The sequence below is a fragment of the Temnothorax longispinosus genome, chromosome 1 (genome assembly GCF_030848805.1).
Source record: "Temnothorax longispinosus isolate EJ_2023e chromosome 1, Tlon_JGU_v1, whole genome shotgun sequence".
Lineage (NCBI taxonomy): Eukaryota > Metazoa > Arthropoda > Insecta > Hymenoptera > Formicidae > Temnothorax > Temnothorax longispinosus.
Window position 1 is genome coordinate 10,209,081 of NC_092358.1, and position 22,739 is coordinate 10,231,819.

The 22,739-nt window shown below is 35.5% G+C and overlaps 3 protein-coding genes across 9 annotated transcripts in view; 1 reads left to right on the forward strand and 2 right to left on the reverse strand.

The window, feature by feature from the left end:
- The first annotated feature begins 1,637 nt into the window (after window positions 1–1,637).
- Window positions 1,638–4,179, forward strand: Rps4 (ribosomal protein S4). Its single transcript, XM_071797329.1, has 6 exons — window positions 1,638–1,794; window positions 2,797–3,055; window positions 3,348–3,445; window positions 3,535–3,706; window positions 3,792–3,921; window positions 4,002–4,179. The coding sequence occupies exons 1-6, from the start codon at window positions 1,792–1,794 to the stop codon at window positions 4,126–4,128; spliced, it is 789 nt and encodes a 262-aa protein (XP_071653430.1). The 5' UTR covers window positions 1,638–1,791; the 3' UTR covers window positions 4,129–4,179.
- A 1,189-nt stretch (window positions 4,180–5,368) lies between these two features.
- Window positions 5,369–13,463, reverse strand: LOC139824696 (probable tubulin polyglutamylase TTLL2). The gene is made up of 11 exons (XM_071797233.1): window positions 13,126–13,463; window positions 12,845–12,904; window positions 12,025–12,206; window positions 9,059–9,184; window positions 8,536–8,639; window positions 8,158–8,290; window positions 7,806–8,082; window positions 7,337–7,539; window positions 6,995–7,255; window positions 6,481–6,767; window positions 5,369–6,233 (listed from the first exon to the last, which is right to left on the reverse strand). Exons 3-11 carry the CDS (start codon window positions 12,100–12,102, stop codon window positions 6,113–6,115), a joined length of 1,590 nt encoding a protein of 529 aa, XP_071653334.1. The 5' UTR covers window positions 12,103–12,206; window positions 12,845–12,904; window positions 13,126–13,463; the 3' UTR covers window positions 5,369–6,112.
- A 2,798-nt stretch (window positions 13,464–16,261) lies between these two features.
- Window positions 16,262–22,739, reverse strand: part of LOC139824668 (PDZ and LIM domain protein Zasp) — a 34,942-nt gene continuing 28,464 nt past the window's right edge. For 5 of the 7 annotated variants that reach the window (XM_071797193.1, XM_071797215.1, XM_071797199.1 and 2 more), the window contains 5 exons: window positions 21,295–21,445; window positions 20,140–20,326; window positions 19,923–20,043; window positions 19,682–19,797; window positions 16,262–19,484 (listed from right to left, as the gene is read on the reverse strand). In XM_071797193.1, coding sequence (XP_071653294.1) covers window positions 19,407–19,484; window positions 19,682–19,797; window positions 19,923–20,043; window positions 20,140–20,326; window positions 21,295–21,445 — 653 coding nt within the window. In that variant the 3' untranslated portion in view covers window positions 16,262–19,406. Of the gene's footprint in view, window positions 19,485–19,681; window positions 19,798–19,922; window positions 20,044–20,139; window positions 20,327–20,433; window positions 20,516–21,294; window positions 21,446–22,739 lie in introns of those variants that run through there. The other 2 variants (XM_071797212.1, XR_011735232.1) reach the window with 2 other exon arrangements.

A 22,739-nucleotide genomic window follows, 5' to 3' on the forward strand; every position in this document is an offset into this window, starting at 1 on the left:
GCTCGGCCGTCTCGCGTTCGATTTTTTTTTCTCTTTTTTCCTTTCTCTCGAAGCGCGCCGCGCGCGCCTTCACCCGCTCTCGTCGGCGACTCTCATCTCGGCGATATCTCGTTTCGCATTCTGAAGAAATTTTCCTATTAATGTATAATTCGTTAATGTATTATTAAATATTATAAACGCACACACGTTTATTATACACACGTGTGATTTTCTCCGACGAGTTTAATATCCATCGCTTTGACGCTCTTTAATTCGATATGGATTTAAAACAGAGTGCAATCGGCACGAACTATATACGTTTGAAAACGTTCCACGAGAAATGACTCTGCGGTTGCGGTATCATTTCATTTGTCGAAAAATAAATTTTTCGAGCGTGTTGATTGGCTAGTCTGGAGACTCGAAAACTTATCCCCTTACTCTCTTCATCGAGTCAATCAGTACGTCTGAAGAATGCATAATTGTAAAATAAAATATTATAGCCTTGCTCTAAACATTTACATAATGTCCATTTCTACCAATGAAGATTTATTTTAATCTTGGTTTAACTTGCTTTTTATCCTTTTCTAATTCTTATAACTAGAAAAAGATATATGTAGAATAAGATTTATGGAAATAAATGTTAAATTAATTAGATTAAAATTAAACTGCATTGGTAGAAATGGGCGATTTCTACCAGTAGAAACAGAAACTCGAATCAAATGTTATCTTGTTTGACTTCAATCGAATGTTTTATCTTGTTTGACTTCAATCGAGTGTTTTAGGGCCAGTTTCACAAGTGTCGGTTAACTTTTAATCTTAGATTAAAACTTACTCTTCGTCTTTTTCTAAGGGGGACGTTAGAAGGAGATGAAGAGTGAGTTAATCTAAGATTAAAAGTTAACCGACACTTGTAAAACCTTATTAGAACAGCTTTTAAGGCCCGGACACAGAAAAACTTAAGCAGTAAAACTCAAGCAGTTAGCAAATCAGCCAATCACAGTCAAGAACTTAAGGCACGGCCCTAAGCGGTAGCGAATCCATACCGTTGATTTTTTACTGCTTATATAAGTTTTACTGCTTAAGGGCTGGTTGTTCCAGCCTGTTGGTAAACTACCTAATAGTTAAATCATATGTATGTCTTTGTTTATCCTTTACATTGGACAAAGATAAACATGTAATTTAACTATCAGGTAGCTTACCAATAGGTTGGAACAACCGGCCCTAAGTTTTTCTATGTATCAAGGCCCTTATTGCTTAACTCTTCAATGGGCGTGTATGGAATGTATTTTACATTCTACAACAGCTTGTAAAAAAATAATGTTTTGAACTCATTTCGATATAGAACCGATTATTATCGAAAAAAAACATTAAAACTAAACTTTTAACCTAAAAAGAATTTTCATTGGTTTAATATTTTTAGCATAAATAAAATGGAGTATAATTATAATTTATACTCTACGCGCCCTTTTACGTTTCAAATTTTCACGTGACCACTGAAGGGTTAATAAAGTCAGCTATAATGGTGCTTATTGTCAACGTAGTATATTACAACATATGATTTATAATATACTTTTATAGCATAATTAGTAATAAAAATTATAAATTTGAATTTCATAGTGCGCCACGAGGTGAACAGCGATAGCCAATCAGGCTCTCGTTTTCCTAGTAATTTCACTCGGCTCGTATTTGAACGCTCGATCACCATCTTGCGTTACGTAGACCCGGGCCGCCATAACAATTACAATGGCGCCGCCAGCGTTCTTTTGACGCGAGTTTTCGTGCCCTCGTGTCTTTTCCGTCTAGAGCTCCGAAATGGTAAGTTAATGAGTCGCGAAATCTGTCTACATCGCGTGTATACGACGTGAATCCGCTTGACGCGCGAGATAAATCCGTGGTGCGTGTTTTCGTGTGTCCGATAATATATTTATGAAACGTTAAATGTGCTCCGGTGCCAAGAAAATCACGATGTTCTTAAGACGTGTTGCACCGCTTCGTTTCGTTTTCCCTCGACGATCTCTTGGTCTCTTCTAATTGGATTTACTGCATTATGATTTCATCGAAATTATTCTACAGCGATACGTAACAAATTTTATTTCTGCTCGAATTAACGACTTGCTTGAGTAGAATTGAAATTAAATATTGAGACTAACCTAAATTCGGGCCTAACCTAAATTTCGCGGCAAACATCATACGTTATTTTTCATCCTAATCACATAGATTTACATTAGTACAAAAAATGTAAGGTTTTAGTGAGATTGTTTTTTATATTTGCTATTTGTATGATTATAGAAGATTGAAGTATTTATTGCCTTTCATTTTTGTGTTATAAAATGTTCGATAGAAATGGGAAATGGGCCTTCATCGAAGCTGTGGTACTTACATTGTCAAGTATCACAGTCAAAAAATGGCCAATAGTATAACAAGTTCTTCAATTAAGGTCACAGATTGAATTGCATATTCCTTCTGTATCACCCAAGAAGTGCACAAAATTCTTTCTGCAAGAAATTAAGTTCAACAGTCGTTCTTATAACTCGTTACCATATAGTTCTCGATTCAAAACGTTCAATGAATTTATGCTTGTATGAGAAAAATGTCCATATTGGATTGATATACATATGAATTTTGCAGTTTTGATTTCAAAATATCAAATATCTTCGTGTTTATTTTATCTACTGTTTGACTTTTAAACTTTATCATTAATTTTTTATTATTAATTTTTTACATAGAGAAAGAGGATTTATTTAATCATTTTTATCACTAATTTGATTTTAATTTGGAATATTTTAACATTGTATTATACAATTTTTTTTCTTCTAGGCTCGAGGTCCAAAAAAGCATCTCAAGCGTCTTAACGCACCGAAAGCATGGATGTTGGACAAACTCGGGGGTGTGTACGCCCCCCGACCATCCACTGGTCCACACAAACTCAGGGAATCGCTCCCTTTGGTTATCTTCCTCCGTAACAGGTTGAAGTACGCCTTGACTAATTGTGAAGTTACTAAGATCGTGATGCAGCGCTTGATCAAGGTCGATGGAAAGATTCGCACTGACCCTAATTATCCTGCCGGTTTCATGGGTGAGTGCTTTTGCTATATTATCTATTATAATACGTCTTTCACTTTTGTGTTATAAAATGTTTGATAGAATTGGGCCATTATCGAAGCTATGGTATTTATATTGTTAAAAGAGCATCATAGTCAAAAAGTGGCCAATAGTAAAACACGTTCTTCAATTAAGGTCGCAGATTGAGTTGCATATTCCTTCTGTATCACCCAAGAAGTGCACAATAATATCTCGTAGCTCTCATGCACAGATACAAGTACCGATAGACAGTATCGATTAATATCATTGTGATTGAATTGTTTTAGATGTTATTACAATTGAGAAAACTGGCGAATTTTTCCGCTTGATCTATGACGTCAAGGGACGTTTTACTACCCATCGTATTACTGCTGAAGAAGCCAAGGTAATTGTTTTTGATGTCGTATACTTTTCTTTTTTTTTTTTTACTTAATACCATTATGTATCTATATAATGTGGTATTATGTTTTGCAGTACAAATTGTGCAAGGTAAAGCGCGTCCAGACTGGCCCTAAAGGAATACCGTTCTTGGTTACGCACGACGGTAGAACAATTCGATATCCCGACCCTGTTATAAAAGTTAACGATACCATTCATCTGGATATTGCCACTAGCAAGATTTTGGATTCCATCAGATTTGATTCTGGTAATTATTTACTTGCAAAATTAGAAGAAAATACTGAAATATTGAAAAGAGGAAAATATTGAGCGTAATCTTCTCTGATTATCAGGCAATCTGTGCATGATTACCGGAGGAAGGAATTTGGGTCGTGTTGGTACCGTCGTGAGCCGTGAGCGCCATCCTGGCTCCTTTGACATCTGTCACATAAAGGATGCTCAAGGACACACCTTTGCCACGAGGTACTAAGGATGAAATTGATTTGTTTTTAGTTGTAATTATTCCGTATTATTCTTTGTACATAAATTTATAAATTGCCCAGGTTGAACAATGTCTTCATCATCGGCAAAGGCACGAAGGCGTATGTGAGTCTACCAAGAGACAAGGGTGTGAAACTGTCGATCGCCGAGGAACGCGACAAGAGATTAGCAGCGAAGGGAGTGAATTAATAAATGTACATTTTCGAGAAAACCTTCAATAAACCGAGATTGTCTTGGTAACTCTTTGTTTATCCATTCGCTTGTAGATGAATTTCACTATAATAATTTATTGTATAACAATTAATACACTTCCACAAAAATATCACCATTTTCCCATCTCTTTAAAATTGGGTTTATAAAATATATAACGTAAGATACAATAAAATATAATATAACGTAAGATTAAACCAAAAAAAAGTGAAATGTGAGGCATATATGTACAGCGTGTCTATATAGAGTGGATCAAAAAGGTATTTGCACCCCCAATTTTCTTACGATAACTTTATTCGACGGAATAATACATAAGTACGAACTGTGTCCATAATTTATTACATACAGTATATGTATAAGTTACTTATCTCGTAGTTCGTAATTATGTATTATTTCTTCGAATAAAGTTATTGTAAGAAAACTGGATGTGCAAATACTTTTTCGATCCACTGTGTATCATACATCATGATTGATTCACAGTCTAACATCAACTTGATATATTTGAAAGATTAAAGATAAAGTAAAAATTACATAACGAATTAACCGATAAAATATGCATAGAATTTGATTTTTATTTTGAAAGTTTACGCGGAATGACGCACGAATATGAAGAAACGACATTGGCTGCGTTCAAAGTACGGATAGAAGCGCGCGGCGCGCATGCCCGACGGCCATGTTAGTCGCGGCTACGCCGGCTACTGCGGAATATGGGTCCGGTGGTGTGAAGTCGCGGATGCGTTCTCTCGCGAATTTTAATCGTCAAAAATTGGCGGTGCGCGTTAATTCACGCCGGGACTGACGAACAAAATTACGGACTATCGTCACGTCGTATTCGTCCACGTTTGCGATCATGCCTTTTCACTGGGAATCCGGTGGCGAATTCTCGCCGCGAAGCGAAAGATCTATCGAAAATCGGGGGCCACATGAATGATCGCACGATTCGCAGAAGCAACGTACACGGCCTGACCAGAGCAAATTCGATTTGTTACATTTGTTACGTGTTTAAATCATACATGCAGCTGTACGTGTATGTATCTCACATTTAACGACATCACGCGCGGTTGATTATAACAATAATTTGTATTTGTAATTGCAGATCGTCGCTTTTCTGCTCGAGAATTCGAGTTGTCGCAAGTGGAGCGAAAAGAATCAGCCGAAAGTTGGCAGTCGAAGGAGTGATTATACAGTTCGGCGAAACGGTGAGTAAATTATTATCTTTGATGAAAGGCCTGTAGCGCGTTTTATTTCGTGCTAAAAGTGGACACTTATAATAATTAATATATATGGCATCTGTGAACGGCACGACATTCTACGAATTTAAAAAAAATACTAACAATTCTAATAGCCGTTTCCGCACAATAATGATTATTTTGTGTGTGGAAGAATGATATGGATATTTATGCAGAGAATAATGATTTTGTTACATAGTGATAGTAGAATTATAAAATGTATTTAATCAAAATTGAAATTTAATTATTTAATGTTTGAAATTTAAATAAATATTATGATTAAAATCCGCTAATTCAATACTATAGTGAGGTAAAAAATTTGTTACAATATTAACGTTAGCTGATAATAACAAGTTCATAAAAATGCTAATAATTGCAATAATAGTTAGAGAAATTATAGAATATAGTTCGGTGGTGGTATTGCAATTGTTATTGTACAAAATTAATACTATGGTATTGTAATAAAATAATTTTATTTGCGAGTTGAGCATGAGATGCTACATTTAATGCTAAATGCAATTATCAATACGAATCTAATTGCTAAAATCTCGCAATTTAAAGATTATCTTTTTAATATACTGAATATAATTTACAATCGAAAATCGTTGGAATGAAAAGACGCACGTTTAGTATAATGTGCATGGAATATCGTACGAAATATTTCTTAAAGTAACACTATACGAACAAGCGTAAAGAGCAAACAAGTTTGAAGAAAAATCCAGACTTCTAGGTTTTTACTTTTCTGGCAGCCAAATTTCTGTATTTAATTCAAGCGCATTCTGTAAAAGAGCATTGCACTGCTCGTCCGTGAGCTTTTCGTTTCTCTGCTGTACTTCCTTTGCAGCTTTCAAGTACCTATTTGAAAGAAAAACTTGTTACAAGATGTACATGTATTTTATGCATTTATACTTTTATAGTTTTACATAGCCATTATTAAATACGTTAAATTTTTATTCCATACTTGAAGTTGTCATTATATTTTATATTTTATACTGAAAGTTTTTCTGAGATTCAAATTTCTTCGAAAAATTTGTTAACATAGCTTGCCGCTAGCTCCTACGAAGCAGAATAATAGAAAACATCGATAGAAATACAAGATTACTTTTGTATAGAAAGGACCATGTTCTTGATTTCGTTCTCAACAGTTCTGGGCGACGGTCCCGTGTATCCCGTATTCTCGACGTGTTTCGTCCGAACGAACGGACAAATACGAATCCATCCGCCTTCCCTTATGCAGGAAGCCCTCCAGTCTCTGCCGTTGTCCCAAATCGGTGGCGAGGCATGATTCTCGATCGTATTTCCCTTATATCGACGTATGTATTTGTCCATTAACAGCGGGTTATAACGGGGCCACGTAGTCGGGCAAACTTCCGGTGTTGATTGTCGCAGCTGAAAGAAAATTACAATATATATAAGCATCATATGTTATTTTTCTTTTTTTCAATATACGCTTGCAAAATTGCATTAATTTTTCTTGATATTAGTAACTAATGTGTTACTCAATCTATAATATTTCGAGATTAATTTCTTCTGTTTTTCTGTAATTGAAAATATCACTTTTGATATGTTATCGGTATTTTCGATTACAAAAGGCAGAAGCTTTCGCTTGCGATTACCGTAGCTCGGGTCTCCGAGGAAAGATTTAGAAAAGTTTCGGCTTCTCGCCCGAGTTTCGATCTCTTTTTCACGGAGCGGCCGAACTTGGAAGACACTTCGCCGTCCTCCTCGATGCGATCGAGGGAGGACCAGATTGTGAATAGAGAAAGCCCGGTGTTACATACTGGAAAACCCAATAAATCAAACAGATCATGCAACAGGGGCTTTTTCACTTCTGAATCGACTTCGCAGTCGTTACTCAAAGCCGGACTTAAATTCACCTGTAATTTATGTAAGTTTATTATATTTTTTTATTATTCTATTTATAATTATTTTATTCTTTCGAATTACGCTCTATTTACCTCTAAGAGCCACGGCTTTAAATTCTCGTCAATTAGCACGTCGAAGCCGAAAAATTCGAAACAGTTCGAGGATCTAGGAATGCCCGCTGCTTGACTTAGAATCGTTAAAGTGACTAGACACGAGATTCTCTGCCAAAGAATCCAATCGAAGTATCCTGACTGTTCGAAAAATCTTCGCAATTGTCTAAATGTCCATTTGCATCCTATGTAAAAATAAAAAATTTAAAGTTTTATTTTTAAATCTTTTTAATTGCATCTAGTTACAGAACGAAACATTATATAGAATATATAATAAAGAACCCAGACAGCACCATGTCTAAAATCGGGACATAAGACGTCTTTTATCGCATCTTTTAGTAAGACGTCTAAAAGGTGTCTAAAAGACATCTTTTAGACGTTTTATGTCTCGCTTTTGGACAAGTGTGCTGTATGGGAAGGTAGTATATAGTATATTAATGTATCAAAATACCGGCACCGATGCGTTCTTTCTTTTCCGAGTAGCCTGGTCCTAATTTGTTCAGAGAAAAATTTGTGAGATGTCGAAAGGGATCATCCAATCGCTCCAAGGAAAATTTTTCGGTGGCGAAACGAGCTAGACCTTCCTTGTACATGTAAATCGTTAACGGGCGATACGATGGCACGCACACGTACAGGCGAAGATCGAATTTGTATCCGCCGATCAGCAAAGGGTTCTCGATATATCTTTGCACAACCGCGGCATTATCGTACGATAGATCGCTTAATTTCTGGAAAAACACATATGTTATCTAATTTATGCGATATTTTTGTATTTTGTTTTGCACTTTAAAGAGAAGCCTCACGCGAAATAGAAAGATTCCTCTCCCTTGACTTTGGCCGACCGGCTTGCAAATCCAAACTTTGTCATCCTTCTCACAACGGCTACACTCTTCGGCCAATTTTGTATACTCGGAAGGCAAGTTGTATCCTACGGGACTGATACGATAAATGAATATACCTCCATCGATAAAAAATAATTTTATAATACATTTAATTGTACAATTTATTATTATATCTTAAATTGGATGAAAAATAACAATTTTTAAACAAAAATTTAATTTAACTTTAATACACATTTTAATTAACTAAATATTTGAAACAATTTAATAAATGAGGATAATGTGTTTTACGAGAAAAACTTTTGCGTTAATGCAGACAAGTGCAATTAAAAGTTTATGTACCTGAAGTCATATATCGAACCGTGGACTTTTTTCATGCGCTTCAAGTGACGGATAAGCTTATCCTTTCGGCAGATGGAATTTCCCTTTGGTATCCGATTGACAAACTGTTCGAAAAATAATTCGAGTTAAATAATTTCCCGAATTGAGCTAACAGGTAATTAGAGAAAAATTAAAATTAATATATAGTTACTTCGACATTAGATTCAAATAAATAATTAATTAAGAAGTTATTTAATTAAAACAAAATTAATTAAGTCTAATAAAAATAAATAGAGCGTCGTTGTTAAAAATATTAGTTAAAGTTAACTGAGTTTTAATCGATCTCTTTAGGAGATAAAATTGGCGAGCTAACGAATTGAAAAATAAAAATTTATTTATTATAATATAAAATAACAAGCAAATTTGAAGAAAACGTTATCTTTGCTTTTTCTTTTCGTTATTTATATACGTTCCGGATAGAGAAACTCAAAAATTTTGATGGGTTGCTCGAAGTTCAAAATGCTTCTAGATATTGCGTTATTACCTGCCAGGGAAATAACGGCCTGTAATGCGACATGGAGAAACCGCCGAACCGCCACCATAAATTCCATCGATCTTTGAATACATTATTTTCGCCGGCGTACTCCCGCCATCCCCGTTCCGTGCAAACCTACAGAAGAAAACATTCGCGATAGCGAAAGGGTGGTTGATATTTACCTCGACATTTATTCCAAAGGCTCGGTACTATTTATAACCCGTCTCAAATGTCGATACGAAATGTGAATGCTCGAGCATTATTCCCCGTCAGACAGCAACGAAAAAGGCAACAAATTTTTTTCGCGTTATTCATCGCAACAGCATAAATTGCTATAAACATTACGACGAAACGCAATCATTATTCTCGCGGAGGTGATGCAAGCACAACTTCGAAAATTTGGCGTCGAGACCGATATCACTTATCATACTACGTTAATTTACATTCTCGTATCTGACAGATTTATAGATATAATAATTTAAAATGGAATCGCGTAATTTTAAAGTAAGCCGCTCACGAATACATTGGATGAAAATAGTAGTTTTATCGATGCATTCGAGATTCCAGTGCTGGATATAAATATTTTTACAAACAAAATTCGTGGAGAGCACTCGACTTATTTCAGTATATCTTACTAAATATGCATTTTAGCATCTTGCTTATACCAGGGGTTACAACCGAAATACCATAATCGATATCTATTTACTCCACACGCTGCGCACGGACGTGTTGCATCGATCTCTCCAATTGGTCAAATTGATAGACCGGAACCACTTTCAGTTCGGCAACCGAAAGTGCATTCCTTAATTCCAGCTACCTACGCATTCCGAAGTTTCGAAACTTTCGAGAGTAAGCGCACGAAAATAGCGACGACCGCCCTTGATTTATTGTCGTGTTATTAGAACATTAGGAATGACTGCTCGTTGTATCAAAAACGAGCCAAGGCCTCTGATTACAATTAAATCGGCGTGCACGACACACACACCGCTTTATAATTTAAGAGTTTATTTTCGGATCGTCTGAAATTCATATTTTTCAAACCAAGAACTTATATGCTTATAAAGTTAAAGGATTATAAGCTTATCATAATTTTTTACTCTAAAGTGGTTTAGAAATATTTCTAATTATATGAATACAAATAATTGAGAAAAGATTTACGAAACACTTGAGCAATTCAAGAGTGATTATATTTGTCTTTGTATAATTTTAAACTTCAGATATATTTGTTTATTATAATTTAATCGTTGTCTTTTTGTTTTCGAATTAGAAACAAAGATAATTTCTTAAACACAGTACTTATGCAGATTTTTCTACATTATGCAAAGTATTCTGAAACTTTATGTATAGTATTCGACACTGTCATTATTTAATTTTGATTAATCCCATGTTGTGTGAGATACGATTGAGCTACTTTCATAACTTCGGAGTAGATACATTATGTTAGAAACATTTATGATTTATGCAAAACCACTGAATAATTCGAAAATTACACGCCCACTGTTATTATTGGCAAGCTTCCATTTTTTAAGTCTTTCTCTCACGGATAACCCAATTTTATTGTTTCTCTTTTATCCGACTGTTGCAGTTAACGATCAAAAGTAAACAAGTAATTGATTTAATAAATAAAGATGGGTATATGAAACTGGATGAAAAAGATTTTATTAGGACAATTATTAAACATTTATTAGGACAACACACGCGAATTATTGAATGAGTAGCTACTCGAAACCAAAGTAAACACGAGGACTAATTATACGCCAGCGAATCCACTTTACAGAAAATTATTTCCACACTGACATGGAATTTAGATTATAAACTCATTATTAATTACAAAGCATATTAATTTTTTGGCGTTACCATATAGATCTATTTATAATGCTTTTTCCTATTATATGTTTAAAAAGAAATATTAATTATCAACTGAAAAGAAAAATATATCTTTTCCAAATTTTACGTGTGCACGCGCGATTTCTTTCAATAATAATTTAATGTTTACACAGGATGTACTTCGAGCTTTGATATAAATTTTAGACAAAAAGATTTATTTTTTTTTTAAATATTGAAGAAATAACTGCCACATCATAAGCGATTGAAAAAAATTTTTAATTGCATTAAATAGTATTAATTAGCAAAATTATATTATTTATATAAATTCAACTTGTTCTTCTCAATAATTTCCAATTTAATATTAAAAATCAATGTCAATTTATAATAGTAAAATTTACAATAGTATGTTTATATAATAATCGTCTCTCTTATAAAATTTTATTCAAATTATTATTTCAAAAAGGATATATGTTCCAAATGAAAGAATCTAAAATCATTAAAAATTAATTGCAAGACAGCCTATACTTATTGTTAGTACTCAGGCTTGTTAATCATTTTTTATAATAAGAGGTACAACAGAAGTACACTAATAACTGTAGGGTATGAAACAGCGCGGAAGTCACAAATCTCGCGCTGGAAATTTTCACCAAGTCCAACTTGTTAGTCCTCTGTTTTCTACTTTCGTTTTTTACCATTGCATGTCGCACTTACCTAATCGTCGCGTCTAAAAACGGCAAGTGCACGCAGAGGCGCGTTGCAGGTATGCATGTATGTATCGCGTACCTTGAAAAGTATTTGGTTCAAGGGCGCTAAGTCTAAGTTTGTAATTGTACCTGTACGAACAAATTCCAACGGGCATAAAAACCGAGCTAGAGGGGGACCTATCTACGACGCGTCCACCGGGTGTATAACGTTTTCCGTCGAAGCCGACGACCTTTCGCGTCGAATCGTATCGATTATCCGCGATGCATCGCGCGGCAACGCGTGCGGCCGTTTCGGCACTCTCGTACGTCAATGACTGACATGAAATTTACGAATTGAAGATTATTATTAGTCTATGATTTCGGATGTGCTTTATCGAGAACTTCATCGACGATCGTTAGTCTCTGAGATTATGGAAAGTGCAATTTCATTTGAATTAACTATACCTGTACAAGCAGATGCGGTCCGGTACCATTGTCATTTAGTCTGAACACAAAAGGCCCTTCCATGCATTTTATTGCCATGCCGAAGCATCATACTCTTTTTGATATTTAAGAGATATAGCGAACCTCTGGTTTAGTTTCATCGATATGGCATTATATTCCAGAAGTGCATTACGGCATGTAATCTAAAAGAAAAGGGATTAAATCAAATACATCTTTGCGTTAGCAAACGCATCAATAAGTTATTTAATTACACTAATTTTGTATTGTCTCGAAATGGCACTATCAACTATTTTGCACACAAAATTGTTGCTTTCTTTAAAAAAAATAGAAGAATTTAATTATATATTTTCTTCACTGCAGAGCATGAATTAAAAAAAATGCAAGTATCGGTGAAATTGGGTAATAACTTCTCTTTCATCGAGAATAATTTAATAAATACAATCTCGTACTTTTTAATAAATAACGCAAAGTAAATAAATGTCATTATTTTCTCAATAAAAATTAAAATCTGTAATGAAAATAGTAATAAATGTGTGGATTATTTTTTTTTATTTGAAAATAACGGAGACGGATTAAAAAATCAAGCGTAGAATAATTTATCGACATTAATCACAAATTAATGGCAAAAACGCATATTAATACATTAGCAAGACCTGGTGTATATCGTGTGGTATTACCAAGTATTCTTCAATGTCAAGGATATTTTGAAATATAAAGCGCATATAGATCGCGGACGACGCCACGTGTGTCGTGTATTATAGCTTCGACTCTCATAATCAGTACAAGCAAAATAGAAAGCAATATACAGGAAGAACTTTACCTTTGTAGATGATATATATTTTGTCAATAATCTTAATCCTCATCACATACAGAAAGTTATCTGGAAAAATGCATGTATTATATTACATTATTTACAAAGTAGGAATCAATCATTTTACATGATAAATATACTCGAGATCACAATTTGTTACATATCTAAACTTTAATAGAATTGTATATAAGATATATAATATCGTAGTGAAAATCATACTTTACGATTAATACCGCGCTATTTTCTACGAATTGTCTAATTCTATTTGTTAATACTTATGAGAGACTTACACAGTAATTAACGGAAATGAATTCGCTGCCAATTCTGCTACCATTTCGACTCGATGAATCGAGAATCGCCTGTCATTTCGATACATCGAAGCCTTTTTCTTCGCGAAGTTCCTCGCTGAGATAGCTAGTGCAGAGTTGTAGACAAGGCGGGATCTCGGTCCTCACTGATGCGCGGCCACGTTCCGGTCTACGCAATCGCTTTCGGCTGCTTCGCAGGTGCGCAGGCTACTGCTGTGAGTCCCTTGCAGCTTTTATGCGCTTTCCACCGCGATTGCCGCAAGGGACGGCAAGGACGTCGGATGCGAGAATGCCGGTAGTAAGATAGTAGGCGGTCAGAAGCAGCTCGTTATGGAAGGATTGGAGAGAATTTAGATAATTCGAATTTATGGAAGGTTATTAGAAGCACGCGACCCGCACTGTCGTTCCTTTCCGTCAAGCCACAGGGATGGTTGCACGTGGCAACTAATAAAATTCTAGATTTTGAACTGAAAAATATCGTACATTGATATAGTAATATTTGCGTAATTATCTATCTATACTATTATATAAAATTCTTACGGGTGGTGTATGTTTGAACGTTAATAACTTAAAAACTTTTGGACCGAATTTTTATCACACGTATATGAAATAGGGGTAGAATTTTCCGGGGAGTGCTATAGAGTGTATAGTTTTTCGTTACCGATTTTCTGGAAACCGATTTTTTTAATTTTTCTAATTCTTACGGGTAAAAAATTTACAAAATTGTTTTCCAGAAAATAAATAACAAAAAACTATATACTCTATAGCACTCCCCGGAAAATTCTACCCCTATTTTATATGGTTTTAATACCAATAGTCAAGCCACAGGGATGGTTGCATGTGGCAACTAATAAAATTCTAGACTTTGAACTGAAAAATATCGTACATTGATATCGTAATATTTGCGTAATTATATTGAATATTTTCTTACAGTCAACAAAACTATTCAACTTTTGTTTCTTGAGTCTGACATTTAATAAAGCACAAATATATCTAATGATAGTGTCAATTAATATTAATAAAATATTATTATAGAATGATATAATAAAATGACAATTTTAAAAAGTAATATTTTCAGATTTTTAGAAATTTCAGAAATATTGTTGACTTTTCCAGATTAGATGTTATATAAAATTTTAATAATTAACATTTATAATTAACGTTTTTTAAATTAACGTACAGTGTATCTGAGAGATTTATATAATTATTAATCCAACCCTGCCTTCAAGTGTACTTTATTGTATGTTAGTGTTAATTATTCTGCGACAGTTTCAAGCTCAAATGAGAGAGATTAAACTTTCCTCCAGCATTCCTGCGTGCTTTTAATGTCTCTTTTAATGGTCGACGCATTTTTAATGGGAGATAATTATAATTGGTACCTATTTGTGAAGATTCTGACAGAAATAAAAGGACATTCTTTAGATGTCACGCGACGATAAATGTAGGAATAAGAGTTCGTGAAAAATTATTTTAGTTTTGGCAATTACATTTAATTAGGACATTATCCGATTACCTGAATTTCGTGAAAAAGTTTTTATCACCGCGGAACGATGTGCGACATCGTTATATTGATCGTGCTTGACGATCGATTAGGACTCGCTGACGACTAACGTGCAATGTGCAATGTGCGAAGGACACAATTGCAAATTAGGCGCAAAGATGAGGACTCTACGTATATTTCGGGTGTAGGAAAATCGACGAAAGTTTGAAAGGGTGAGCGTAATCGACGTCGCAACGATTTGACGTCAAATGTCAAATGTCTCGCGTTAAATTAAATTCCTCATCGCATACTTTTTTTGCCGCATTCATCCGTGCACAGGAGTAGTTAGGCACTGAAATATTTGATATTATATTTAGAATCAAAGCAGATGAGAAAAAATGACAAGATTTTAGTTAGCACAACGAAAAAGTGAATAAAATTGCAAGGATCTGTATATCGTTTAAAGATCATTCGAAATTAAAGTTTTGAAATTTGTATATCGTGTTGAAGATCACTCGAAAGCTTCAGATAAGAAAGTCTCAATATTTACGACTGTAAAAATATTTCCTCTTAAAACTCACTATCATTTTTTCACGACTCTAGCCACTCACTTTATTTAGTTTCGCTTTAGTGGATTTATAGTTTTTTTTTCTACTATCGATAGTTTTCTTATTAAAGCATATAGTTATTTAAAGTCAATCTTTTATAAAGGTCTTTCAACAAATTTTCAATATCCAGTCTGACTCATTATTTGATCATTTTATTTATAAAATATTCTGAAATATTCTGTTTTGAAAGAAACAGAAGACATATCTTTCGTATCTGTCTTCTTTGAAGACAAACAGGTATCGCGCGAAGGCACGCTAATGATAAATCGATGAAACATTGCAAAGAATACTTCGGTTAGAAGTCCGAATTAGTTTAATTGGTCTCATCGAATATCTTATTCCAATCATGCATTAATCTTTCTTGAGATTGTCGATAAATAAAACTGACGGTTATGGCATTTTTACAGGCTCGTTCATTCATCCACTTCAAAATTCGATTTATATGATACATTCAATATTCTCATTCATTGAAGTACGGAGTGCTAGTTACAAATAACACTCGTAAATTATAGATAGCTTTACTGCATTTTTATTATACACCTCGTTACACGCGAATCTGCCGTAATGCTTGCTTCACCTAATAAGGGAATCTTGAGAGTTCTTTTCACACATCGTTTCAATGAAGTAACTAGTTTCAATGAAGTCAAATAAAATAGCAAGTGCATTTATACGTATATTATTACGAATTAAAACTATTCTTTGAAATAAGCTCAATACATCGGATGATCTAGACGTCTCTTAGCATTGTTTTGTCCGCCGAATGTCTCATTATATTACAAAGTTGTATACGTGGAAGAGTTTATTAAACATAAATATATCAAGAGAAACACGGCAGTGTTTCGCACTAAGTGTACGCGTTCATAATACAATAAAAGTAAAACGGAAGAAATATGAAAAAAAAACAAATTTAAAGATTTCGATATTATAAAAATTTCTCTAAAATTCGTCTTTTTAACAGGTAAATTTATATTAACTAGTTGATTTTCAAACACTTCGATGCCGGGGAAGGTGAAGGATAAGAAATCTAAAATTTTCGAGTGAATATCTTCTTTTATTTTATAAGCAACACGTAACACGCATACAGAGGCTTGTGCGATGCTCAGCTGATAGTCAGCCAAGCAAAAGTTGAGATTTCATGGTCCGCGCCGTTAAACAATTGTCGATGATCGAGCGGCGGTTGGTCGATCGATCGTACGTTCGTCGTCGAAGATTACTCGCGATCGTGCAGGTAAAGTCAAGTTTTCTTCGCACACTATTCCTCTCTTTTTTTTCGGAATCATCGCGAACGCAGCTTAAAACACTTACATACTATATAATTACAGGATTACACTATATATTACCTTTCACAAATAAACGAGTTCTGTCGAAGTCTCTCGCACGTGTACCCTTTTTCCTTTTTCTCTTGCTTGCTCTCATTCACGAAAGAAAAAAATAATTACGCCATAACAGAAGCTCATAGATGGCACAGAAAATCGGTAACATATTAGAAATAACGTAATAATATGACAATAATATCTATCATGTTAGAGTCTCTTATTTCGTAAAACAGAGCAACAATTGAAACCCAACAATGTGAAACTGACACGTTTCATCCCGGCGCATCCTTATATCCTGGAATAGATCTCGAACGTCTCTTTCGTCGATTTCAGATTATATTTGGTGTGGTGAAAGATCATAAACTTAAATATAGTAGTCCCAAAAAGACAAGAAAATTTGAAAATTTAAAAACTTTTAGCTACGAAATCTGATCATTGTATTATTTAATTAAAAATAATACATTATATGTTTTCAAAGACATGAATTTATTTTGAAAAGTTTTAATGATAATTTTAGGGAGATAATTCTTCTCAATAAAAGACTGAGAAATTAAAGATCGCGGTAGTTTAGAGTTTAAATTTAAGAGTTAAGAATTGCCAGCAGGTCGTTCCTATCGAATTTTAGCCTTTCGTTTTCCCAACTTGCGAATCGATCGGCTGATTAAATGAAAGCCCGGATGCATGCTGAACCTGTTATCAGTCTCGGCTTTAATCGGCTGATTCCAGAGTACGGCGGATTTGCGGATGACTTATAGTGAAGTTTGCGTGCACTAAGAATATATATTTGCTCGTCGATTTAGTAAAGCTATTAAATATCTTCGGCAAATACTGCCTAACGGCCACAAAATATGTCGGGACTCCTCTCTCTTCTCTTTCTTTCTGACTCTCTCATAAATTAATAAATATTACACGCTACTTCTTTCGCGTACATTTCTTTCATCTATAAATCAAGAACAATTTGTTACTATTACGTGAAACATGTTCATGACTTTAAGAACGGACTTTTGAGCATTTGACTAGCATATTTCCGAGTATAATTTTTTAGTTTGTAGTTTTTAAATGTTATGATATTTCTTATCGATTAATAATGTTTTTGTAACCAGAATTAATCCTTTATCAATGTTAAATAATATTATTTAATAAATTATAAATGATATTATTTAATATATAATTTGACTACAAAAAAGTTTGCGCTTGTTTTGTCTTAAAATATGTTTACAACAGAATTTATTGTTGTAAACATTTGATTGTTGAACTGTTTTGAGAATATAACAAATTTCGATAGTATATAGAAAGACTAAATCTCATAAAAAATATAACAGTGAGTGAAGTAAAACTGTTTGAATTCGTTTTATTATCATCATTAATTGTCCGTGTCTAAAATCTAATGCGTTTGCAATCGTATGCAATTTTGATTGTTCAGAAACTGTGTGAGCATTTTCTCTCTTTATGTGATGAACACATTTACGCATCATTCATACTTTCAATCTGACTTCCACAATCATTCATCTATTTTCTCTCGACCTCGCTCTCTTTCTCTCTTTCTCTCTTTCTTCCTCTCGTCACGATGCACCGTCGGCGTCGTTGTCGATTGTTAAGGGATTGTAAAGGAATTCTTATCATTCGCCACCCGAGACATTGCTGCATCCCGATGCACCTTGGAAATACGGAATTATTCCCACGTAATACTAATTGTTCGGATGACCTTTGCGTGATCCGTGATCGAGACGACTCCGCCGGCGGCTCGTTCGTTATGTGTTGTATCGTCCCAGTGTTTCCTGCCGCGAACGATTTTACGAGGTATTCCGCTAACTCCGTTAGGATCGCGATTAGGCCTCCCGTTATTAACCGGGAGCCACAAAGTGCAAGGATACGTCGTTAAACGTCCCCGACATAATTAATTGCTTGTTCGCGGTCGACGTCGATGTCGCGACACACGGTTGATACGACGATAACCGAATATTTGTACGGATATAAACGGAATTGTCGAAATATCAAAAACAAAAGGCTGCATTTTGATAGACGCAAGATCATTTAATTCTAAAGAGCTAAGCTGAGACTTTTAGCGCAAGCTATGCAACATATATAAAACCATGACGAACGCTCTTTTTAAGGAATATTTAATTAAAAAGTAACTATATATTTATATAGTTTTTTTTACTATATGTTTTAGTGCTTATAAGTAAACGATTAATAAATTATTAAATTTCATAGATTGGAAACTGAGACCTGTATTTCTATTGAATTTTTTAGAGTTATGATGTGGTCGATAGCCTCCTGCGCCACTCTTAATTAAGCTAGATAATAAATATTAATTAATAAATCTCTCTCGTAGCCGGACAACGCGCGACATTATACTAGTACCTCGTGAAAATGTGCATTGCGTAGAATTAATCAGGGTGATTGGTGATACTGGAAAAAAATATAATATTATGCCATTTAATATTATTAATAGTCACTTTTTACAATTTTATTTTTAATATTTCTATATATATATCTTATTTTTATATTATTTTATGATATATCTATTCTATAAATAACCACCGTTCTCTCTTTCACCGATATTACGATTCATTATCAGACTCAAATAATAAAGATACTTTTTTGTTAAAATCACCCTAATTGATCCTGTACTTTTATAGCTATACGAAGGATCGCTCGCGGATTTGACAAAGGATTAGTCAAGTGAACTTGGTCGAAGACACAGAAAAAAGAAAGTAATTACGATAAAGTAATTGGTGCATTAACATTGTGTACGCTTCTCTCTTCGTTGGACTTTCCCTCTGTTTCTTTTTGCTCTTCCTATTTTTTCCTTCCTGTCATCCCATCGATCTTATGCCATCGATGACGAAAACGGTTTTAACGCGCGTGATTTTTGCAGAAGGGACGACCGCCTTTCGCGTAGAAGCTTTGGCCCTCGAGATTCTTCTTGCACATCTATTACGTCAACAAAAGAAATAAATGCTCGATATTAATCTTTAAATAATTCCACATCAGCTCACAAAGCTAGATTTCGATATACACTATAAAAATTATGAAGTTTTAAAAAAAATCTAGAGATGAATGAAAATAATACAAAATAAAAAGTAGCGTCTTGATGGATAAGTAAATCTTCCTTAAAAAATTTCACTCACCGTGCAGTTGAAGCATTGGCTGTGATAGTTGTTGTTCAGGGCTTCCACCCAACGGTCGCCAGCCTCGACAGGGAATCCACACGCGAAGCATTTTGTAGTAAATAGTTCGTTCCAATCTATTTTGAAGAAAAGATTGCCGTTTAATCATATTTAATTGAATAATGAAGTAAATATGACATACACGAATTATTTTATATTTAGATCATGTTCTTGTTTTATTTAATATCACGGAAATACCAACCAGCTTCGCAGTATGGCAATCCTTCTTCTAGGAAGAACGGGCTATTACCGAAGAGCTTGCCACAATAAGCGCAGTTGAAGCATTCAGGGTGGAAGTGCTTTCCAATCGCGTTCAAGCAATCCTGTAGACCCATTAAGAGAGAAATAATAATAATCATTAATGAATCTAATCATCGTGATTGTCATCGACAATGTAGCTAAGCCGCTGATATACTCACGCCCTTGATCTTGTTGTTGCATTTGTTACACGTAGGCGCAATGAATTTTTCGAAACAGTACTCGCAATAGAGTTGTCCTTTTTCCTCGACGAAGCCGATGTCTTGAAGAGGACGACGGCATTGGGCATTAACGCAGACGAAATGATCGGGGCACCAGATTTGGCCCAAAGCGGTAATGAAAGGCCCTCTATAATTATATTGTAATTAATTTTGTGATTATCGTAATATATATTATTTTTCAAAACGCACAAGTGTTAATGGACATTTATTTGCGAAGTGGCGTTTTATACAAACCTTAGGCACTCCTTGCCGTCTTTACAGCACACTGGTTTTAGGATGAAGCCGTTCGACTTGTGATTAGTATTTTTTTCGTTAGCTGTCAACACAACGTGCAACGGAAATAATGTTAATCAGTTAGACAATTACAACAAATACAAACAAATACAGTGAACTCTCGTGTATCATTTTGATAAGCGAAAACATAAATTTCCAAGCATAAATATAACAAAACATTGTTTAATACAAACTTATACGTTCATGTATAAATAATATCAATTAATATTTAATATTAAAATCACTAAAAATCAGAAAATTATTTTATAATTATTACGGTGAATTATAACATAGGATGCAAATAGTTTGCAAAACTATTTTATATAATAACTTATATAAAATGTTTTAATTACATTTAATCTAAATTAAATTAAATTTAAATTAAAATTATATCTATCGACATTTTTAGTTATATCATCTAAAATAGTACATAATTATACAGATGCACTTCGAAATTTATATAAATCTGAGAAGTTGATTTGAATACGCTGACGACACAGTGCGAAAATATATGAGTGCTTTAATTTTCCTAAAAATTCTTCGAATAATTCAAAATCGGAGTAACAAAAATCCCTTAAAGACAATAAAAACAACACCTAAAGAACAAAAATAGATTTACATGCGCACACACACACACACGCACACACATACATATACATACGTACAAACATATACATATATGTCAATATAAAAATGGAGAAAGAAAAAAAACATTTGTCAAAAGTAAATTAAATACGTACAGGATGAGATACGAAAAGCAACAACGAAAATAACAGGCATCATTATCATATCATCGAGCCGGACAATCGTAATCCCGAGTACCTGACGTATGAATTGCAGTGAGCGCATAGGGGTATACGTGATCCTGCTCCGACAGCCTGATTCAGGATACCTCGTCCACGTTTGGGCGCGCTGCTACCGGCGAACGATCCACTCTTGGAACCCGCGCCGCCGAGGCCACCGATTCCGGTACCTAAATCCGGGTGGGACGACAAATTTGGTGGGTCTACTAAATTCTGGGTTTTACTAAGGGTATCACAATGGATCTGGTCTTGGCAGCGGTTCTGAGTGTTCTGGCAATGATTGCCGGACTCGCAGTGGGTTTCGCGGTAGCTTTGAGTATGGTAATAAGTGTTCTCGGTGTAATTCTGGGTCTGAGGGGTCTGAGCCTGAGTCTGAGTCGGCTTGTAAAGCTGTACCACAGGCACATTTGACTGGCCGTTCTTGGCGGTCAGTCGCGCAAGCTGACCGCTCAGATTAGTGCGAGGTTTGAAGCCGGGGGCTGAACATTGAGGAGCCGGTGGGGAAGTCTCTTCTTCGTAGGGAAGTGGGATTTGAGGAAAGGGAAGATTTGCCTTGGATTGATTCGGGCCGGGTTTCTTGCAAGGTGCCACGCAGACGGAACCGTCGGCACACGGAGCTATGCAGATGTCAGAATCCGGACAGTTGGAGATGTTGAAGTCGCAGCCGGACTCGCGACCGCATGTACCTGACGGTTGACCGCAGGCACCGGATCGCATACCGAACGAAGGCGACACGCACACGCCCGATCGGTCTTTCGTGGCTGTCACGCAGATTCCGGATCTAGGACAGGTAGTCTGGGAACCATCGCAGGGCACCACGACGACGCCGGCTTTAAATCCCTGATCGGAATGCGCTTTGCAAGGTAGAACGGTCACGCCTGTTTCCGAACAAGGCTTCGGTGAAGGAGTCTCATATCGCACGTGACGTACTTCGGTGGAACTGCTGTAGGTCGGCTGTCTCACTGGCGTAGATGATGTCATGGGACAATGCAAACTGGGCTTCGTATGGCTCGTCTTACTGATGGCACAGATGCTTGGTTTCGGATTCTGCGACGGTAATGCCGGTAATATTTCTTTTTGCTCGCATTTCTCATAATCTTCTACTACTTGAAGCGATTTCTTCACCTGGGTCGCAGTATTCGCCTGCTCGCTAGTCTCTTCGCTCGTCATACACCGTGTTTCCTGGAACTGGGCATAAAGTGCGTCCGTCGGACCCGCGTCGAGACTGCTGGTCTCCTTCTCGTCGTAGTTAACGGACCTCGAAGCGGAATATTCCTGCTTTCTGTGACCGCTGTCGGTATCCTCCTCCACATGGTAAGAGATGGTCTTGCGTGAAGGGAAATGTACTGATCCACCGCGTTTCGATGGTGGTGGATCTTCTCGAACTCTTGCGGCTTGAGCCTTCACGTAACAAGCCGGCGGCTCGGGCGGTCCTTGAGCAGGTGATTTGGATCTGCCAGGCGT

Excerpts from the sequence above, each read along its gene's own strand:
- LOC139824696 (XM_071797233.1), bottom strand. The coding sequence starts at position 12,102 with ATGGCAATAAAATGCATGGAAGGGCCTTTTGTGTTCAGACTAAATGAC. Across the intron at positions 8,083-8,157 it reads GAGGAATCTTTCTATTTCGC|AAATTAAGCGATCTATCGTA; the intron begins GTGAGGCTTCTC and ends GTGTTTTTCCAG. Across the intron at positions 6,234-6,480 it reads ATGGTCCTTTCTATACAAAA|GTACTTGAAAGCTGCAAAGG; the intron begins GTAATCTTGTAT and ends TCTTTCAAATAG.
- Rps4 (XM_071797329.1), top strand. Across the intron at positions 3,056-3,347 it reads TTATCCTGCCGGTTTCATGG|ATGTTATTACAATTGAGAAA; the intron begins GTGAGTGCTTTT and ends GAATTGTTTTAG. Across the intron at positions 3,922-4,001 it reads GGACACACCTTTGCCACGAG|GTTGAACAATGTCTTCATCA; the intron begins GTACTAAGGATG and ends TAAATTGCCCAG.